The sequence below is a fragment of the Dermacentor andersoni genome, chromosome 1, assembly GCF_023375885.2.
Source record: "Dermacentor andersoni chromosome 1, qqDerAnde1_hic_scaffold, whole genome shotgun sequence".
Taxonomy (NCBI): Eukaryota; Metazoa; Arthropoda; class Arachnida; order Ixodida; family Ixodidae; genus Dermacentor; species Dermacentor andersoni.
This window is the reverse complement of record NC_092814.1, coordinates 388,737,273-388,756,239: the sequence shown is the minus strand read 5'-3', so window position 1 is coordinate 388,756,239 and position 18,967 is coordinate 388,737,273. Positions and strand designations below refer to the sequence as shown.

The 18,967-nt window shown below is 46.0% G+C and overlaps 1 protein-coding gene across 2 annotated transcripts in view; it reads right to left on the bottom strand.

The window, feature by feature from the left end:
- LOC126518747 (serine/threonine-protein phosphatase 2A activator-like) overlaps positions 1 to 18,967 on the bottom strand; it is a 185,239-nt gene that overhangs the window by 33,580 nt on the left and 132,692 nt on the right. For both annotated transcript variants that reach the window (XM_055064852.2, XM_050168520.3), the window contains exon 8: positions 13,876 to 13,976. In XM_055064852.2, coding sequence (XP_054920827.1) covers positions 13,876 to 13,976 — 101 coding nt within the window. The remainder of the gene's footprint in view (positions 1 to 13,875; positions 13,977 to 18,967) is intronic.

The window sequence follows — 18,967 nt, the reverse complement described above, 5'->3', positions numbered from 1 at the left end:
TCCCATAGAGTGAGGAGGCAGAAAATGCATTTTGCACTGTAAAGATTGTATTATAATCAAGGGTTCGACGAAAGTTTGTCTGGTCAGGCATGGAAATGAAGGGAATCATGATCACTGACCAAGTCTGATGAATAATCTGATGTTTCGGAACCGCATACAGGTTCCTTGTTCACTGAGTTGGACAGGAAATCGTCGTCACTTATATAGCCAGCACGCGACGTAATGAATGTGCGTAAACGGCAGGCATAGTCCCTGGTGTCCGGTTCATCGTAGCTGGCGTCGATTGAATGATTAGAGATTCTAGCAGCCGTCGGGATGACACGTTCTTTTCTTTGGCAACAACAGTGGCATTGTCCCAGTCAATCTTGTGAATGAGCCCTCTTGCCGGTAAGACCTCGACGCACGTCGAAAACTCATCCGCATTTGTAGCAAAGATAAAGGACATCACGTTGAGTGAAGATGACGCTTTGGTCTTGTTCGACGTCACATCGCTTTTCACTAGTGTCCCAGTGGATTTGGCAGTAGCCACGTGCAAAGAAGCCCTAGAAGCAGACAGTGGTTTTCCTGGTCGCACGCCCTTCGACGTCCCCGAACTTAGCGAGCTGCTGCGGTCATGTCTAAGCAACACATATTTTTCTTATGGTGGCAGCCTTTATCAGCAAACTCATGGCACGGCAATGGGAGCGTCAATATCGGTCACCACGGCCAATCTAGTAATGGAAGCCTTGGAAGGGAAGTGCTGGCCACATTCAACCCAGCACCTAAAGTTTTTTATCGCTACGTGGATGACTGCTTCTGTATTTTGAAGAAACAAGACATCCAACGCTTCCTGGACTGCCTGAACGCCCAAAATGCGCACATACAATTCACTGTGGAACACAAGAGGGACAACTCATTGCCTTTCTTGGATGTACTGGTTCGTCGGGATGGGGGCGCTCTCGCCTTCTCGGTATACAGGAAGCCTACAAACACAGGTGGTTACCTCAAGTTTAATTCTTGTCATACTGTCGGCCACAAGTCATCCGTAGTGTCGTCCCTGATAACACGCACCGTACGCGTCTGCTCAGGCGACGATGCACTGAAAAAGGAATTACGGACGATCCACCGTGAACTAACTCGCAATGGCTACCCTAGTCGCTTCATATGCAGGACCGAGAAGCGGATATTAGAGCCAAGCTCGGAGAACAACACACCAATCTGTGCACGTGCAGCCATCCCTTATGTCCAAGGAATCAGCAAGGCACTGTCGCGCGTATTTTCAAAATACGACTTGCGCATTGCCCACATCCCGACCAGCAAGCTCTGGAACCAGCTCATGAATGTGAAAGACAGGTTACCTGTTGAATCATTCCCAGGAGTTGTGTATAAGATACCATGCGCTGATTGCCACAAGGTATATATTGGTGAAACGGAAGTTCTCCAGATGCCTCAAGGAACATAAACGTGACGTAAGAAATAATAGTCACACGATGCACGCCATTGCCGAGCATGCGCAGAAACATAATCACAAGATTGACTGGGACAATGCCACTGTTGTTGCCAAAGAAAAGTATGTGTCCTCCGACGGCTGCTAGAATCTCTAATCATTCAATCGACGCCAGCTACGATGAACCGGACACCAGGGACTATGCCTGCCGTTTATGCACGTTCATTACGTCACGTGCTGGCTATATAAGTGACGACGATTTCCTGTCCAACTCAGTGAACAAGGAACCCATATGCGGTTCCGAAACGTCAGATTATTCATCAGACTTGGTCAGTGACCGTGATTCCCTTCAAAGATCACATTAGCATCACTGTCGCAGTTAGCGGCACCTGATCACGATCATGAGTTTCTGTTGACAACCGATGCCTCCGACATAGCAGTAGGGGCTTGCCTATTGCAGCTTGTGGAGGGAGAACAAAAGCCGGTTGCATTCTTGAGTAAAAAGCTGACAGCTGCACAGGCAAAGTGGTCAGCCATAGAGAGAGAGGTGTTTGCAGTTGTGTGGGCACTGGGGAAGCTTGACACCTGGCTATTTGGAGCAAAAATAAAGGTGGCCACAAACCATAATCCGCTAACATTTCTGGCTGGCTCTGCATCCACCAGCGCAAGGCTGATGCACTGGTCACTTGTGCTACAGAAATATCAATTAGATGATGTTGATGTTGAGTTTAATGGCGCATAAGCAACTAAGGCCATCATGCGCCAATCGCAAGGTATAATGTAGGAAAAAGCTGGGTAACCTCAAAAGATCCTTTTCTTATAGAGGACCCCGAGGATTCCAACAAATTAAATAAAACACCTCAGCCTTCTTCTCAGACATGAGAAGGTGGATGAGGTGTGTCACTGGATGTAAAAGAGAACAAGGTCAGGCTTTACAATTTTTCAAGGAAACCGGTTTCTTTTAAAAAGCTAAATACATGAATTGTCCCAACCAGTGCATCTTCACTTAAAATCAATGAAGGATGAAAAGGAATGCATTCGCTGTAAAATGGCGTAAAATATTTTTTTTCTCAGTGTCTCAAGTTGTCTGCAGGAGAGTAAAATGTGGGTTACTGTAAGTTCGTCTCCGCATTTGTCACAAACAGGCTTGTCTTTTTTTTGTCAGCAATTATGGGTAAGGTGTGTACGTCCAATGCGGAGGCGACATAAGACAACTTCAATAAAACGTTCTTCGTTCACTCTTCTATGATGGGTTTTACAAGGCGCAGCTTATTGTTCGTTTGATTTTCTATGCGGACTGCCATTTTTCTTTCAGTTTATGGCACAATAATTTCATGCAATCTCTGTAAGGAATTCTTACGTTTTTGATTTCCTTATTTCGAGCTTTCGCTGCACTCTCGTCTGCTTTCTTATTTCCACAGATTCCTACGTGGCTCAGCACCCAACAAAATTTGATGTTTTGTCCCCGCCTCGTGGCTCCTGTTATGTTGTGTAGGATGTCACCGATTATTGGCAGAACTGCATTCCTAGGCTGAAGTGCTGTAAGTATGCTTAGTGAGTCTGTATAAATGATGCTGTTTTCGATGTTTTCGTGTAATATTCTTTCCACAGCCATGGAAATTGCATGACTCTCTGCAGTGAGAATTGATGCACATTGCGGCAGCTGTGCTATGTTTTCCCAGCTATTCTGTATCACAGCACATCTCACGTAGCGTGCAGCTTTGGAACCATAGGTATAAAATGCTGTATATTCCACACATTTTTCTTTTAGTGCTAAATATTCTTGTAATATATGTTCCTGCGGCGTTAGCTTTTTCTGAAATCGTTTTAATGAGAAGTCACAAACAGAAGGCAAGCACCACCATAGTGGCAGTGGACCGGGTTTCTGGGCAATATTAGGCAGTGTGTCCGTTCTATCTAACTCTTGTAATTTCTCTTCAAAACGGAGAAGGAGTGGTCTGATAGACTGGGGTTTGTTTGTGAATAGTATTCTAGATGGGCATTTGTTAACTACAGTAAAACCTTGTTAAACTGTACCCGCTTAAACAGTAGTTTCGTTTTAAAAGTAGTAAAGTCAAATCCCCGACTCAGCGGCCATTGAACATAATGTGTTTTGTAACCGCATAAACCGTACCAGCTTATTGCGTACGCATCGGTTAAAACGTAGCATTTCCACTTTTCGTCGCGCAAACACAGCGGTGCGTCGTCTCCATCCAGCGGCCCGGCAGAACAACAAGCCTCAGAGATCGGAACGGCCTCCAAACACCCTGCGCGTTTGCGTGTGAAGCCACACTAACATCATTTCGGTGCTGTGCCAGAGAGATGCCAGAGAGCGTTGTGGCATCATGCAACAAGGACTCGCGTCATGCCGAAGCTCAGATAAAAAAAAAGACGCCGAGTGCTCAGCAGAGAAGAAAAATTAGACATTGTCTGTGCTTTAGAACGTGACACGGAGAAGTCGGCGCTGGCACGCGACAGGTATCTGCTGTTGACTACAGTGTGTGGCATTTCGAATGCGAAGAAGTTGCTCGGCAGCGCTGCTGCGACTGCGGAGAGATGTCGGCTACGAGGTTCGACTTTTCGCCATCGTTGCCTCTGTTCTTGCCGAAGTGTCGACTAGCGACAGTGATGAGGACGGCACGGAAAGCGATAGCACGGGCAATTTAGGCCTGACAGTGGCAAAAGCTGCGCGTTACGTCAGCCTCATGAATGCAATCGTCGCGACGCGAACAGCACCCGGCAATGAAAAAGGCGCCCCGGGACTTCTGCAGCACTGCTGCGCGTGTGCACGGAGAATACGTAATGCCAACGAGGAATCTGCCATGCCAGTGTTTGCCGAGAAGAGGAGGCTGGCTGAAAAGCTCGCACGCAGCTTCAGTAAGTTTGAGGCCACTGTCGTCGTGCTAGGCCGCCGCGGCATCAATCGAAAATAACACTTTTGTCGCGTGAAGTGAATAAACAATGCATGTTTTTTTCCCCTTTCATCACACTCTCTCTGAGTTCCGTTTTCAACAGGTAAGTGGGCTAATTCGGTTAAACAGTATGACCATTTAGCACGTACTTTTTCCGAGCTCCGGCCAACTACGGTTTAACGAGGTTTCACTGTATTGGGTAACATATATGTTTTGGCAAGGAACGGATTTTTAGAACATATGAGCATGTCAGCATGCTTCTGTCAGCAAGTGGGGGTTCGTTAGTTTCTACATACAAACTGGTTATGGACGACGTCCTGTAGACACCAGTTGACAAGCGTAAACCTAAATTGTGTACTGGGTCCAATTGTTTCAAATATGATGATCTGGCAGAGCCATACACTATACACCCATAGTCCAAGGAGGGGCGTATGACGGAGCGGTATATTTGTAGAAGCCATGCCCTATCAGAGCCCCAGCGTTTCCGTGAAAGGACTTTAAGTATGTTGAGTGCTCTAGAGGCCTTGTTTTTCACAGTGTTTATGTGAGGTAGTAAAGTGAGCTTTTTTGTCAAAAGTAATGCCTAGGAATTTGTGCTTGTTTTTTACCAGGAGTTCGGATTCATTATGGTGTAGGGTGGGATCAGCCTATAAACCTCGTTTCAGCGAGAACATAACAGCCACTATTTTCTGTGGAGAAAACTGGAATCCATTTTTATCTGCCCATGTTGCTAGTTTGTTTATTGTTAACTGTACTTGCCTCTCGCATGTTGATACGCTTGATGATGTGCAAGCTATCTGAAGATCATCAACGTAAACTGAATACATAATGGATTTCGGAATTATTTGTGCTAGGGAGTTCATTTTTACAATAAAGAGGGTAGTACTTAAGATACACCCTTGTGGTACCCATTTTCCTGACTGAACTTCTTTGAGAGAGTTGAACCGAGGCGTACATGGAAGGAACGGTTGGACAAAAAGTCACGCAGGCAGTTTAACATCCTGCCGCGAATGCCCAGATCTACTAGGTCGCGGAGAATGCCATACCTTCAGGTAGTATCATAAGCCTTGTCTAGGTAAAAAAAAACGGCAAGGCAGTGTTTTCTATGGAAGAATGCCTCTCGGATTGCGTTTTCAAGTCGAATGAGGTGATCAGTTGTAGAGCACGTTTTTTTTTAAACCACACTGATGGATGTCAAATCTCTTCTTGTATCAAGAACTTGCAACAGTATCCCCACTTATTCCTTAGATCATGTCCTCTTAGAATCGGTAGGCTCATACAAGTACCTTGGTGTACACATCACTTCCACTCTCACTTAGTCTGCACATATCACATACATAATCAACAATGCTAATCGTATGCTTGGTTACATCCGCCGCAACTTTTCTAAAGCGCCCTCATCCCTCAAACTGCTGTTGTACAAAACATTAATACGTCCGAAACTAGAGTACGCCGCATCCATCTGGAACCGTCATCATGAAAACCTAATACATTCACTAGAAATGGTCCAAAATAACTCGGTTCGCTTCATTCTTTCCAACTATAACAGGACCGCTAGCATATCTTCAATGAAATCAAGCCTTAATCTACCATCCCTAGCCTCACGTCGCAAAGCGTTTCGTATCTGTCTGTTCCATAAGATGTTTCATCATCCACACCTGCGTAGCGAATTAATCCCTCCCCCACGTCACCTATCATCTCGATTAGATCATGCCTACAAGGTCGGTGTCCCATTTTGTAGAACTAACGCTTTCTTCCAGTCATTTATACCTCGTACAGCAGCTGAGTGGAATCACCTTCCCGCACTGACAGCCACCATCAAAGATTACCAGCTTTTCAAGAACGCCTTAGCTAATACTGTATGAGTAGACACACTTGTTAACTTTTATTGCAATACTCCTATTCCTTGTATCACATTTCCTATTTTTTCTTGTTTTGTATGCCTGTAACCACTCCCCTCTCCAATGCCAATGGCCCTGAGGGTACATGAAATAAATAAATAAATAAATAAATAAAAGTAGTTCACGGGAGTCTAGAATAAACATCAATCTAATATTCAGAATGCTTTCGAAAGATTTCACCAGACAGCTGGTAAGGGCTATTGGCCTATAACTACTGGGAGATGTCGGTGCCTTTCCGGTTTTCAAAAAAGGGTACAATAGCAGCTTTTTTCCAGGCCTCCGGTATTTTTGATTGTAACAGTAACTTGTTAAAAAAATTCAGAAGTGCATTTAATGCAGACTCTGAAAGATGTGCCAGCATTTCATAGTGAATTTCGTCGGGCCCTGGTGCAGTTTGTTTCCCGGCAGACAGTACTCTAGTGATTTCTTGATGAGTGATTAAACTATTATATGGCTCATTTATGCTGCCACTAATCAGAAGCCTTTGCTTTTTTTTTATATTTCAAAAATGACTCAGTGTAGTGTGAGGAACTAGAGACTGCAGCGGAAATGTTCTCCTAACATGTTGGCCTGTTCCTCTATACTTGTTTGGATGCCAGGAGTTGTCAGGAGAGGAATAGTAAATGGGGAGTAGCTACCATGGAGCTTACGGACCTGCTCCAACATTTTTTTTTAGTTGTGACTGTGCTATTTATTGATGAAACGTATGCTTGCCATGACATCTTTTCGGCATTACGGCGGACGTATCGTGCTTTAGCTCGTGCCTTTTTAAAGATTAGGAGGTTTTTCTGAGTGGGATATCTACGAAAGACACCCCAGGCTTTATTTTGTTTCCGCTTTGCTTCTTCGCATTCCCGAGTCCGCCACACCTTGTGATTTTGTCTCACCACTCCTGAAGTCTGGGATAGCTAAACGGACAGCGGCTAAAATGCAAGCTGTGAATAGTTCATTAAGATCATCGACACTAAGGTCTTCAGAAAAGACTTCATACAGATTGGCTTTTTCTCTAAACAGTGTCCAGTCAGCTGCTTGGAGCTTCCATCGTCGTTGTTTGTTTGGGACGATTGCAGGTGAGGATGGAAGAGCGATTATAACTGGTAGATGATCGCTTCCATATAGGTTGTCTATGACGTCCCATTTAAAATCGTTAAAAATAGAATGTGAACTAAAAGATAAATCAATACAGGTCATCTTTCCTGAGCTTGGGGAGCAGTATGTTGAATTGCCAGAATTTAGCAAACAAACATTATTGCTCAAAATAAAATCTTCTATAATTTGTCCTCTTATGTCTGTTTTCTCGCTTCCCCAAAAATGGGAGTGCGCATTAAAATCCCCAACTACCAGATAGGGCTCTGGTAATTGTTGGAACAAGTCCTCTAACTCGTGAAGGGTTGTTTTTAGGTGTGGTTCTAAATACACAGAGCACACGGTAACCGTTTTATAAGAGAGCAAAGTGGCTGCCACAGCTTCAAATTTAGTTTTCATTTTGACTTCACGAGCGGCGATGCCACTTTGTACAATGATGGCTACCCCTCCTGAGAGCCTGTTTGCCTGCTCTCAGTCACAGCGAAAGACTTTATATTTTTTTAGTACACTTGTATGCTGAGGACCTAAGTTCGTTTCCTGTAGGCACATTGCTACAGGAGAGAAAGAATTTATGATCTCTTTCATATCACTAAAATTATTTAGGAGTCCTCTGCAATTCCAGTGTATTAGGAATGCCATGTTGATTTATGTGTGTGGGGTAGGAAAACGGTTAATTAGTTTTCGCCCCGTGATTCGGGGGTTTTCTTTGTTAGCACTATCCAAGGAGTTCCGCCGTCCCTGTGACTTTGACGGTACGGACCCACCCTGGCTCGTCTCCATTACCTCATCAGAGGCACTGGAGGGTCGTGCAGACTGCACGTCGGCACTTTTTTCAGACCTCGCTTCGTGGGCAGAGGCCTTGAGGCTTGCCAACCCGAGGGACGGCATAGCCTGCTTTGCGGCTGGTGGAGCAGCGTGAGCTGCTACCACCGGGGGCAAGGATGGCTCTGTCCCAGCCTCACTATGTGTGGTCTGGGCAGGTGCCGGAAGCCGGTGTGGTGGATCGCCCTGTCGCACCACATCGGTGAAGTTCATGTTCAGTTTGAGTGAAAACTTGTGTTGGACTAGGATGCGATTTCTGGCCTCTTTGAATGAAATGTTCTCAACTGTTTTCAATGTAATGATTTCTTTTTCTCTCTTCCATGAGGGACAAGATCTGGAGTATGCAGCATGCTCTCCTTCACAGTTCGCACAGCGAGGTGCTGCTTCGCATATTTCAGAAGTATGGTCTTTGGATGCGCATTTCACGCAGGTTTTGCGACCACGGCAACTCTGGGAGCCGTGGCCAAATCTCTGACAGTTGAAGCAACGTTGAGGGTTCGGTATGTATGGCCGAACTGCAACTTTCGTATACCCAACTTCAATTGTCTCTGGAAGTGTGCAGCAGGTGAAAGTCAAAATTAGGTGCTTGGTGGGTAACTCTTTGTTGTCTTTTTATCTTAATTTTCTGAACATTGCTCATGTTTGTTCGGAAAGCCCATTTAGCATTTCTTCTTTGGAGAGATCTAAAAAGTCAATTTCAGAAATCACCCCGCGCACTGTGTTCAGCGATCTGTGGGTTGAAATTGAGACGGGGATGTCTTCAAACGACACAATATTAGGAAGTTTGCACACTTGAGCTTTACTTTGTATTTCTAACAGTAGGTCACTGCTAGCAAGCTTTGTTACTTTATAGCTGGTGCCTATGGCTTCTTTCAGACATCTTGCTACTGAGAACGGAGATATTTTTCTAGCCAGTCTTTCTGGCTTTTCACTGTGTATCACGTGATACTTAGGGAAGACTTCTTTGGTTGTTTGGAAAAAATCAGCAGTGACATCGGTCCGCCCTCTTTTCTGAGGGCGATCTGGTTTGGAGAGAGGAGGTGCCATGGGAAAATGTATTATTCGGCCACGGTGCCAGCCACCCACCATGGAGCCCTACAAGGGGGCAGGGAAGGAACTTGTAAGCAAGTCCTGCCCACGCCAGCTGTACAGCGCAACCATAACCAAATATGGCTGAACTCAGGACACCTCGCCACACAAGGTAAACCCTAGCCACCCAGGAAAAAAAGGGAAAAATGCAAGAAGAGAGGAGGAGACAGGAGAGTTGTGAGAAAGGAGATAGGAAAGTGAAAGATGGAGGGGAAGGCAGGCAAAGGCGACTGCTGATTTCCCCCAGGTGGGTCAGCCTGGAGGTGCCATCTACGTGAAGCAGAGGCCGAAGAGGTGTGTTGCCTCCACCAGAGGGCCTTAACGGCCCGAACACCCGGCATCGGCTCAACCCCCACGATCCTCTTTTCCCCGGACATGGCTAAGCCGCGCATGGCTACACGCGGGAGGGTCCAACCCTCGTGTGCTCGGGTACATGGTGTCGCAACTCACCAAACGCCTGCTTACGCAGACGCCCCTGCGGGGAATATCAATTAGAGATAGTTCACATAAAAGGCATTGCAAACTAATGTGCAGATGCGCTGTCGCAATTAGATGACGGGGAGGCTGAGTAAAAGCCTGATACGGGAAGTGCACAGCCAATGTGGCCTTGCTAAGCGCTTGTGTGTATAGGCCTGTGTATGTGTGCGTGCAGGTTAGTATGCACATGCCCATTTCCAGTGTTTGCGGGTGCTGCAGTAGACAGGAAAGCTATTTTGTCATTTTTACTGCGGATGCATTGTGGACCTGATAGCAAATTTATGCCCTTTCTTCATGAATTGCAAGAGCTTTTCGCGGTGTGTTGTGTGGTGTTTGCAGGTGGTTTGTGTGAAATGTCACACTGGCAACAAGTATCCCCGTGACATTCTTGGTGAGGAGGAGTGGAGTTCAGTGTTGTTTGTGCGGGCGGCTGCATGTAAGGGTCACGCGAGGTGGTAAGAAGAGACGAGTGGTTCGACACCAAGATGGCGGCGGAGAGTTTTAGCCATCGGGGGTGGGGGAGCTGCGGTTTACGGAGAGCGTGTAAGAGAGTTGACTGTGAGTTGGGGCTTCAGCCAGTCAGTTCGCAGAAGCAGTGCCACGGCTCTGAAGTCAACCCCTCACTGCTGAACCGCACCAAGCTGAGACATTCCGCAAATGGACCAGATGCCCGAACGGGGTGTGGAAGTGTTTTCTTTGGGGAAGTGTGTCTTGCGAGGTTGTGAGACAAGAGACCTATTGCACTGCAAAGGATTTGTGCTAACGGCCTTGAAGTATTGGAACTCAAGATACTGTTACCCTGGAGTCCCGTTTTGTGTACACTGCGCACACGGCAGTGTGATTGGACGAACAATGGAGCGAGGGGGATGTTGGGATGCTTTTAGGTATGTGCAGGGCCGTTGGAGGGGGATTCAGTGGAGATTCAGCTAAGAGAAGGAAGACCAAAATTGTAACATGATTGTAACTTTTGACTAGTAGTCTGATGTCCATGTAAATACTTTCCATTCTATCACTTGCCCATTCTATCTTAATAAACAGTTAACCCCTTGCAATCAACGTCAAAGCCTTGCCTACTGTAATGGGACTTCGCGACATCCACAACACCTTCAAGTTTCCCTCACCGAGATCGAGGCGAACATCAACTTTAGGGAAGCATCTTTCTAGCCATATAAGACTTTATGCTGAAGACTGTTGCATATACCGCACCATTACATTCACTGATGGCCTTCAGACAGTGGCAATGTGGTGCGAAAGCTGTAGCATCAAGTTAAGTTTTGCAAAGTCTAATGCCATTTGTTTTACTAACAAGATTGCTCCACTTTTCACAAATTACTTTCTAGGCAATGAACAGATGAATGAGGTAAGCAGTCACAAGTATTTAGGCGCTGTTTTCAAAAATAATCTCTCTTGGAATGATCATGCAGAGTGCATAGTGGCTAAGGCTAGTCGTATGTTAACTTTTTTATAACGTAACTTCCAGCGAGCCCCACTTAAGGTGAAAGAAACACTTTATTTTACAAACATACACCCAATCGTAGAGTATAGCTGCTGTGCCTGGGACCCAGAAAAAAATCATGTCCGTTAATCAGCTTGAGCGTATGTACACAATAATGCAGCTCAGTTCATTACAGCTAACTACTGCAGATGGCCTGTCTTGGTACTCTGGCCCTGCAATGTTGTTCGAAAGAGCTATATGATGACCGTCATGAACCAGTCTCATTCTCCAAAGGCAACTTGATGCTTCTACAGACCCTGCAATGCAGGTATGCATTATGCCAAAACTTCCTGTCTCAGCATGCAGGCCCATCTTGTCATTCTCGACTGTTTAAGTGAGCTCACTTATGTAATAGCTCGCCTCCTGTGCAATGGTTGGTGATCCAGAAGAACTCGGGTCGACTGTTTAAGTGAGCTCACTTATGTAATAGCTCGCCTCCTGTGCAATGGTTGGTGATCCAGCAGGACTCGGGTGACTCGCGTTGTTTGCCTGAAATGTTCCTACTCTTCCAATCAATCCCGACTTATCCAATGGACTTTGGCTGCTACCGAAGGAATGTAACAGAAAAACTAGGATAGGATTGATGAAGAACAGGAGCTCTGGCTGCACAATTACCCCATGATCTATTTTCTGTAAATAAAGCTTTTCATCACAACAGTTTACTTGATTATAGTTCAAACAAGACAAACGCATACAGGCAAAAAATGCAGGAATCGTACTGGTCTCAGAGACAGAAATTGAAGGACTTTCCCTATCAAAGCTTTTTCAAGGGTGCAGAGCAGCATCCTATGGAGCAATTTCTTACTATAAGAATGTTTCCAAGACACTATAGTTAAATAAAGTAAGTAAAGTCAGCACTTTAGTTCATCATATTGAAATTTCCTTATATTGAAGCTGGACCTTTTATGCAAATAATCACAGTCGCTGACACACTTTTCTAGCACCAAAGAGACCATATAACTTTTTGCATTATCTTTCAATATGGAAAAAAATGAATTTCACCAAGGAAAGAAATCATTTTGTTGAATTCGTGAGTCCACGATCAAAGATAAGGTGTCATGTCCTTCGATGATGTCTTTACATTGACGATAGGAAACAAACACTGCAAAGCTTTCCACCGGCGTGGCTGATAGCATTGCCTGCAGTGAGATGACGCTATAATCCATCTTGGCTCACCCTCTTTGCACCCGCCGCAGATTACCTCCAAGGCACAAGGGCAGTGTGAAGAAAAACAAAGCAAGCCAGCGCACCCGCTTTAGTGCCCCACATCTGATGCGGCAGGATTTTGCCACATCACAAGCCTCATGTGCTTTTCTTCCTGTCTCCTTTCCACTCCTCTGAAACACGAGTCTGACAGAATAGGGGTGGAAGGGAGGAGAGAGGCACGAGACGGTGTGACTGTTACAAAGGTGTGCTAAGAGGGCCCACGGATCAAAGGCAAGTGTGTGTGGCCCGCAGGCCCCCATACGTAGGTGAACAGCCAGGCTGACTGTTGTGTCAGGTTCGGAATTCACTTCCTGTTGGAACCTGTCGTCCTCGCTTCTTGACCACCCTAAAAAGTTCGTGCGTCCCTTACTGAGTCATGCTCAGTGCTCCAACGCCTCGTGGCCATTACGTCTCTTGGTTCTCAGCCCTTCCCCTCCAACCCTCGCATCGGCGACTCGAACACCACACACGCTGTTGGCTTCGAAAGTAGTCGTCAGTTTGCAGAACATGCGAGTCCATTCCACTCATGTGTAACCGAGCAAGCTCAAATGAAATGCATTCAGCACAGACCCATGAATTGCACAGTGATGAATATTGCACGCTACTGCCGTAACAGTCTTTCCATGAGGTGTAGATGGGTGTGGCATGCGATGGTTTTGTTAAATTCAAACTGTAATGTAAAGATCCAAGTTAACGTAGGGGTAGAATTTGTTTTGGTCAACCATGGAATCCTAAAATGCAACCTGCAAAAAACCCTGGTCTACAAGAAGAGAAATCTGGTGGCACAGCCATCTCCAGTTCGGCATCCCATTCCCAGCATTACTCAGCGAAATGATCGAGTGCCATCAACGCTTTCTTGTGGAGCGCATGTTTAACTGGGAGGCCTTTAGCGTTCTTGAAGCAGAGCAGCGATCTGCTCTTGTTGATAACAAAGGACCACAGTTTTTACGAGCCATCCATATGCACATGCGAGCAAAACTAAGAGCACTTTGTTCATCTTTCCTCCATATGACAAATAATGCCTTTCAGATTCAATCTCTTGTTTGGCAGCATCTGCCAAAAGAGTGCAGTTTCAAATTTGTCGACATTAAACATTTCCGATGCCGCAAGAAGTAATCACGTCTCCACTTGGCGAAGCGCACTTGCAGGGGCGCGGCAACATTTATTATACCACATGTGACAGTGAGTGGGAGTTCAATATTACATGGCTATACTTTTGCATGGGATTTTCCAAAGGGATTTTAGAACTGTTCAATATAATACTTGCACATATCTCAATTTGACATATCTAAATCGACTGTACTATGTGTTACTAAAGTGTGTCACGAACCATTGTAACCCCAAAGTAGACCTATTAGGGAACACAGCATATAAATGAAGTGAGCACAAAGTGGCCTACTTTAAGAGCATGCAAGGCAAAGAAAGTATGGTGATGACATAGGCCCTACATTCATCACTCACCTTGCTAATGAACTCTATGCAGCCCATGAACATGTAGTCCCTCGAGTGTGCCTCAGAAAAGCCGGCCACTACGAATGACTTGGGCTCAATGGTTGGATGATCTGCAGAAAATAAAGAAAACAAGCAATTATTAATTTTTGCACCTTTATCAGAGGTCAATGCAAGGCTAAGCAAGTTCATAAGGATTCAAGCAAAGCTTGAATCATTCAAGCAAAGCTTGCCCTCCAAGCAAAGACGAAGAAATGGCCAGTAAGAGTAATCTCCCACTTCATTTGGTTCGCAGTGTGCAACAGCTGGCTTAAATACGTTCACGACGCTAATGCAGAGGGACTCCCCAAACAGGAAGTGAAAGATGTTATGGCATTTCAGTCAGACATTGCACGGAGCTTGATTACAAGCAACAAGACTGTGCCAAACAGGAGGGAAAGACCAAGCACCAGCTCTCTAAAGACTGTCCGAAAATCACATGTCAGCGTGCCCATGCCGACAAATTCTACAAGGTTTGACGGCGATAACCACTGGCCCATTCACATCAATGCCTACTTCCCACAAAGGTGCCGAAATGCAGGCTGTGTTTCAAGTCTTGAGCTTGCTGTCACAAATGCGGAATTTTCCTCTGTCTAAGTGCCACAAATGATTGCTACTATGAATTTGCCATCAAAAAGTAGGAGCCATCGGATCAGGCAAGCTGAGAAGCATTGGAAATGCACGCTTAAGTACTTCTGACAAGATAACAGTACCTGAAAATAGTTGTTCCTTGTGTAAGTCGTCATCAACATACTTTATGGCCTAGAGGTGCTATGCGTACAAATGTGCACATCACAAAACATTTTTGTTGGCTCAATAAACATCTTAAAGGGTTAACAGGGCGCACAGATGGGGACAGAGTGAGAAACAATGGGACACAGTGCTAATTGGCGCTGTGTCCCGTTGTTTCTCACTCTGTCCCTGTCTGTGTGCGCTGTTAACCTTTTAAGATGCTTTACCAACTAGCCCACCAAGCTATCCTTGTGAACTTCAATAAACATGTTTTTATTTGTCACTCGGCTTGGGTCGCTCTTTAGAGGCAATATTTGAAGGAATGACAATTTTTCTTTGTGTTTGACTTAATTTGTGCCTGAAGAGGATATAAGTGATTTTTTTTTTTTCATTTGCTTGTGTCGGGCACACACTTCTTGCTGCCTTATTGGTCTTTTTGGTTGTATACTGCAAACAACTTAGATGTTCGAGTGAAAACACCAGCAATCATGTGAACTGATTTTTTTATGTGCCCTACCAAATGAATCTTGCTTATGTGGATCTAGCTTTACTATATTTGGTGTTTACAGTCAACAACTAATTATTCTGACCCCGATTATTCAGACATTCTTGATTATTCGGGCAGCTCTGTGGCACCAACACTAGCCTGATAGACTTAATGCATAAGGACGACCAAAATTTTGGACACCTTCAATACATCGTGCAATAATTCAAACTTTGTCTGCACGAACGTGTGCTAATATGGATGGCCACCAAGTCAAGCAAAAATAGACACATTTTCGTTTTTAGACGCCACCAGCATGGTCACTGGCCATGTCGCGAGTGCTCCACGAAACAAACTACTGAAGCCTAGTCGATCTAGTAGTCGCCAATGAGAATTTGGTGCGTTCAATGACTGCACTTTCGTCTTTCTGTAGCAACAACATGACGGACAGGATAAAGGCCGCGATTTTATAGCGACGCCTTTTGCTTGATTCTGTGCCACTCTTACCATCCACTATTCCAGGCCGGCTGACCATGCTTCGGATGATTTCGCGCTGCGTCAGTAGTCAGAGCGATGCTACTCACGCTCTGACTACTGACGACGCATGAAATGCATGAAAAGGAATAGCATGAATGGCATTCCTAGAAAATCATGGCCATGGAATGTCTAGGTCAAGGGCAAGTGTACGTGCGAGCAGCAACACACGTTGACAAACTTGGGCGCATTCATGAACAGTCACTTTCGAAAGATACTTCAATTTTCACAACATTTCACATGACTAGCACTGAAGGCGTCGATGCGCAGCAGCGTTTTAGTGAACTAATTAGATAGTGTGCTTGGCACTGTACCAAGAATGCCGTCGCTTGCAAACACCGATGCATGTTGTACTAGTCGCGCGAAACAGTGCGCATGGCACTGCGTCAAGAATGCCCTCGCTCACAGACGCCAATGCGTCTTGTGCCAGTCACGCAAGACGGCGTGCTTGGCACTGTGCCAAGAATGCCATCGATCGCGAGCGGCAATGTGTCTTGCAATACAGTCACGCGAAATTGAAGTTCTCTCAAAGTGAATCACTGGTGAAGCAGCCGCATCCCAATGGGGGCACAATGCAAAAAACGCTTGGAATTGGGTGCATGTTAATGAACCCCAGGTGTTATGAACCCCCACTACTGGGGGGGCTCCTAACCACATTCTGTTTTTGGCACACAAGACCCCAGAATTTATTTCAATTTAATGTGCCCAGAAAGAAAATGCAACTTGGTTGACAAGAACAATGGCAAGTATGGCTGGCAATCGTCACACAGTATCCCCTGCTCAAGCCCATTTGCTATTGATACATGCAACACTGTATACTCTAGAGCAGCTGGTGATGCTTCAATCGGCTTGAGAATGTGCAACAGCAAAACCTTGTGAATTCAGATTTCACGGGACTAAAAAATAACGGCCAAATTAAATGAATGTCAAATTATCGTGGGTATCAAGAAAACAATAAATAAATGCTTGCTACACAAATCCACCTTTTTTTCGCACAAGATCAATGAAGAAGCAATAAGTGTCGCCATCTCGAGACTGATTAGTGCTCACAGCGGCAAGGGTCTTGCGATTTCTTTAGCAGTGCGGCCCGTTTGGCCTTGGCACACTACCCGCATCTTCATTAGATTAGACACGCTTTTCACTACTGCGTGCACATTCCGAGTATTTTTTCGCCAGTGAGATGGTCGGCAACAGATTGTCCATCTATCGCAATGCAGCTGCAGGTTTGATGCCCATTGTGCAGGACACGGTAGAATCTGTCTTCATCCTAGACAGTTTCCACCGTGTTTCTGACATTGTGTGTGCATTGTGTTGAGTCAAAACAAAACTACTGCTTGCTGCAACTGCTGCGGATGAAATTGCAGTTGCTATATCGATGGAATCAAACATGGTGACTGCACAGTTTTGAAGGCATGCGGTCAACGCATGCAATGTGTCAGAATGAAACTAGTGCTCACCGCAACTGCTGCAGATGAAACAATGGTCATTATGAACGCGATCGTGAAAGGCAGGTGGCCATGCAGTTCTGAAGGCACACGTGGCCAATGCGGTGTCATTTGCAACGGTAAGCACATAAATGCTGTAAGGATTGGGAGGTCAATCCCACCGCTCGTAACCAGTTGTCAAGATTGGAGTCGGGCATGAATTAGATGGTAGCTGGCCCATGCCGTCGTCCAACTTATCCACGCTGAGGACGTTGTTGAAGGGAAGGACTGCTTCTCATCGAGAACGAGGAATATGGGTTTACTTACAGTATCTACATAAGGACGTTGCAGTTCATCAGTCTAGCATGACTGCGAGAGAAAGTACCCTGAGCAGCCGCACAACAGTGGTTTATAAACACTCGGTCCTCCCTCGATCCCAAGGTGAGGGAAACGTTCGAGCTGCCTCTTTGTGCGAGGGCTTACACACACACACTTCCGCACAGGTTCACGATCCCCAACCGAGGTCAGACAGTCTTCGCAGAACTCGGGGCTGACGTCAGGAATGGTGCGTGGGAAGGGGCCTCGAACTACGTTCCCTCGGGGACTCCCTTGTTCACAGCACACCGGGTCGGGGGTGGCATGTTCCGTCACAAAGCCTGGTTCGTCGAACTCATCTTGGCAATCCCGCGACACAGAGTGGCAGACGCGACGTATTGTCCTTGGTACACAGTAGACTTAGTGACGCTGTTTGACTTTCCAGAAAAAGTTGACACCGCTGTCGCACCTGGCTGGCAGAACTTGCACCTCAGCGGGCCATTCTTAACAATGCACAAATATACACAAAACGTATGGCTTTTCTGTTTTCCCTGTACGGTTTCCGGTGATGAATATGACAATGCGGACTCTGCTGCTTTGTTTCAGTTGGCCGCAAGTGCTGCTTTTGCTCTTTTGTGTCGCACATATGCAGCGATTTGAGGGTTGTCCAAGTTAACCGTTGTGCAGCCAAATACAGTAGAACCCTGGTTATATATCCCCTGGTTTTGCGACAAATTAGCGCAGTCCCGGTGAAGTCCTCATAGAAGCATTGGATTAAAAACCCCAGTTATCTGACGCAATTTTATACCTGACCCACGTTATACGACGACCTGCGTTATACGATGACCCTCGCGAAGCGCAGGACCCTCGCGCAACCCTCGCGAAGCGCGTTCGTTTCTCTCCCCCCCACCAGCAGCCGCCCGCAACGCTCGCTGTGCTGAAATAGCTCCTTTTCTTCTCCACAATCACTATCTCCCTCTCTTCTCGGTGGCATCGCCTCTCGTCGTGCAGGGGAAGCGTTTCTCTCTTTCCAGTTTCCCAGCAGCAGATCGCCATCAAAGTAGCACGGAGAGGCCTAGGTTTATCGAACGTGTTCTTCATCGTAATCCTAACGACCAGTGTTCAGCGGAGGTTTTGAGTTGTGTGGAGCAACGCGACGCACGATGTCCTGAAAGCGGACAGTTCTGTCGCTCGGCGACAAGCTGAATATTATCGAGGAAGTGGAAAAGCGGCATGGAGCCACGAAAGCCAGCATTGCCTGGGACCTTAAGATACCCGAATCTTCAGCATCATTAAGTGCGTCAAGCAAGGGTACCGGAAGCGGTCAGTGCAGCGTCGGCTGGCAGCTATGGAGCACAGCGAGTCGGAAAAAAAATATTGCTGTGCTCGACACCATGCATTTTATTGCCAGTTCGTGGAACGCAGTGTCGCGAAGCACAATCACTAACTCGTTCAAGCACTGAGGCTTTAAGCGAGAGACTGGCTCCTCTGCTGGGGACGCAACAACTTTGATGCCGCTTGAGGCTGATGCAGGCTTCGCCAACGACGATTTTGAGGGTTTAAACCTCCCCACAAC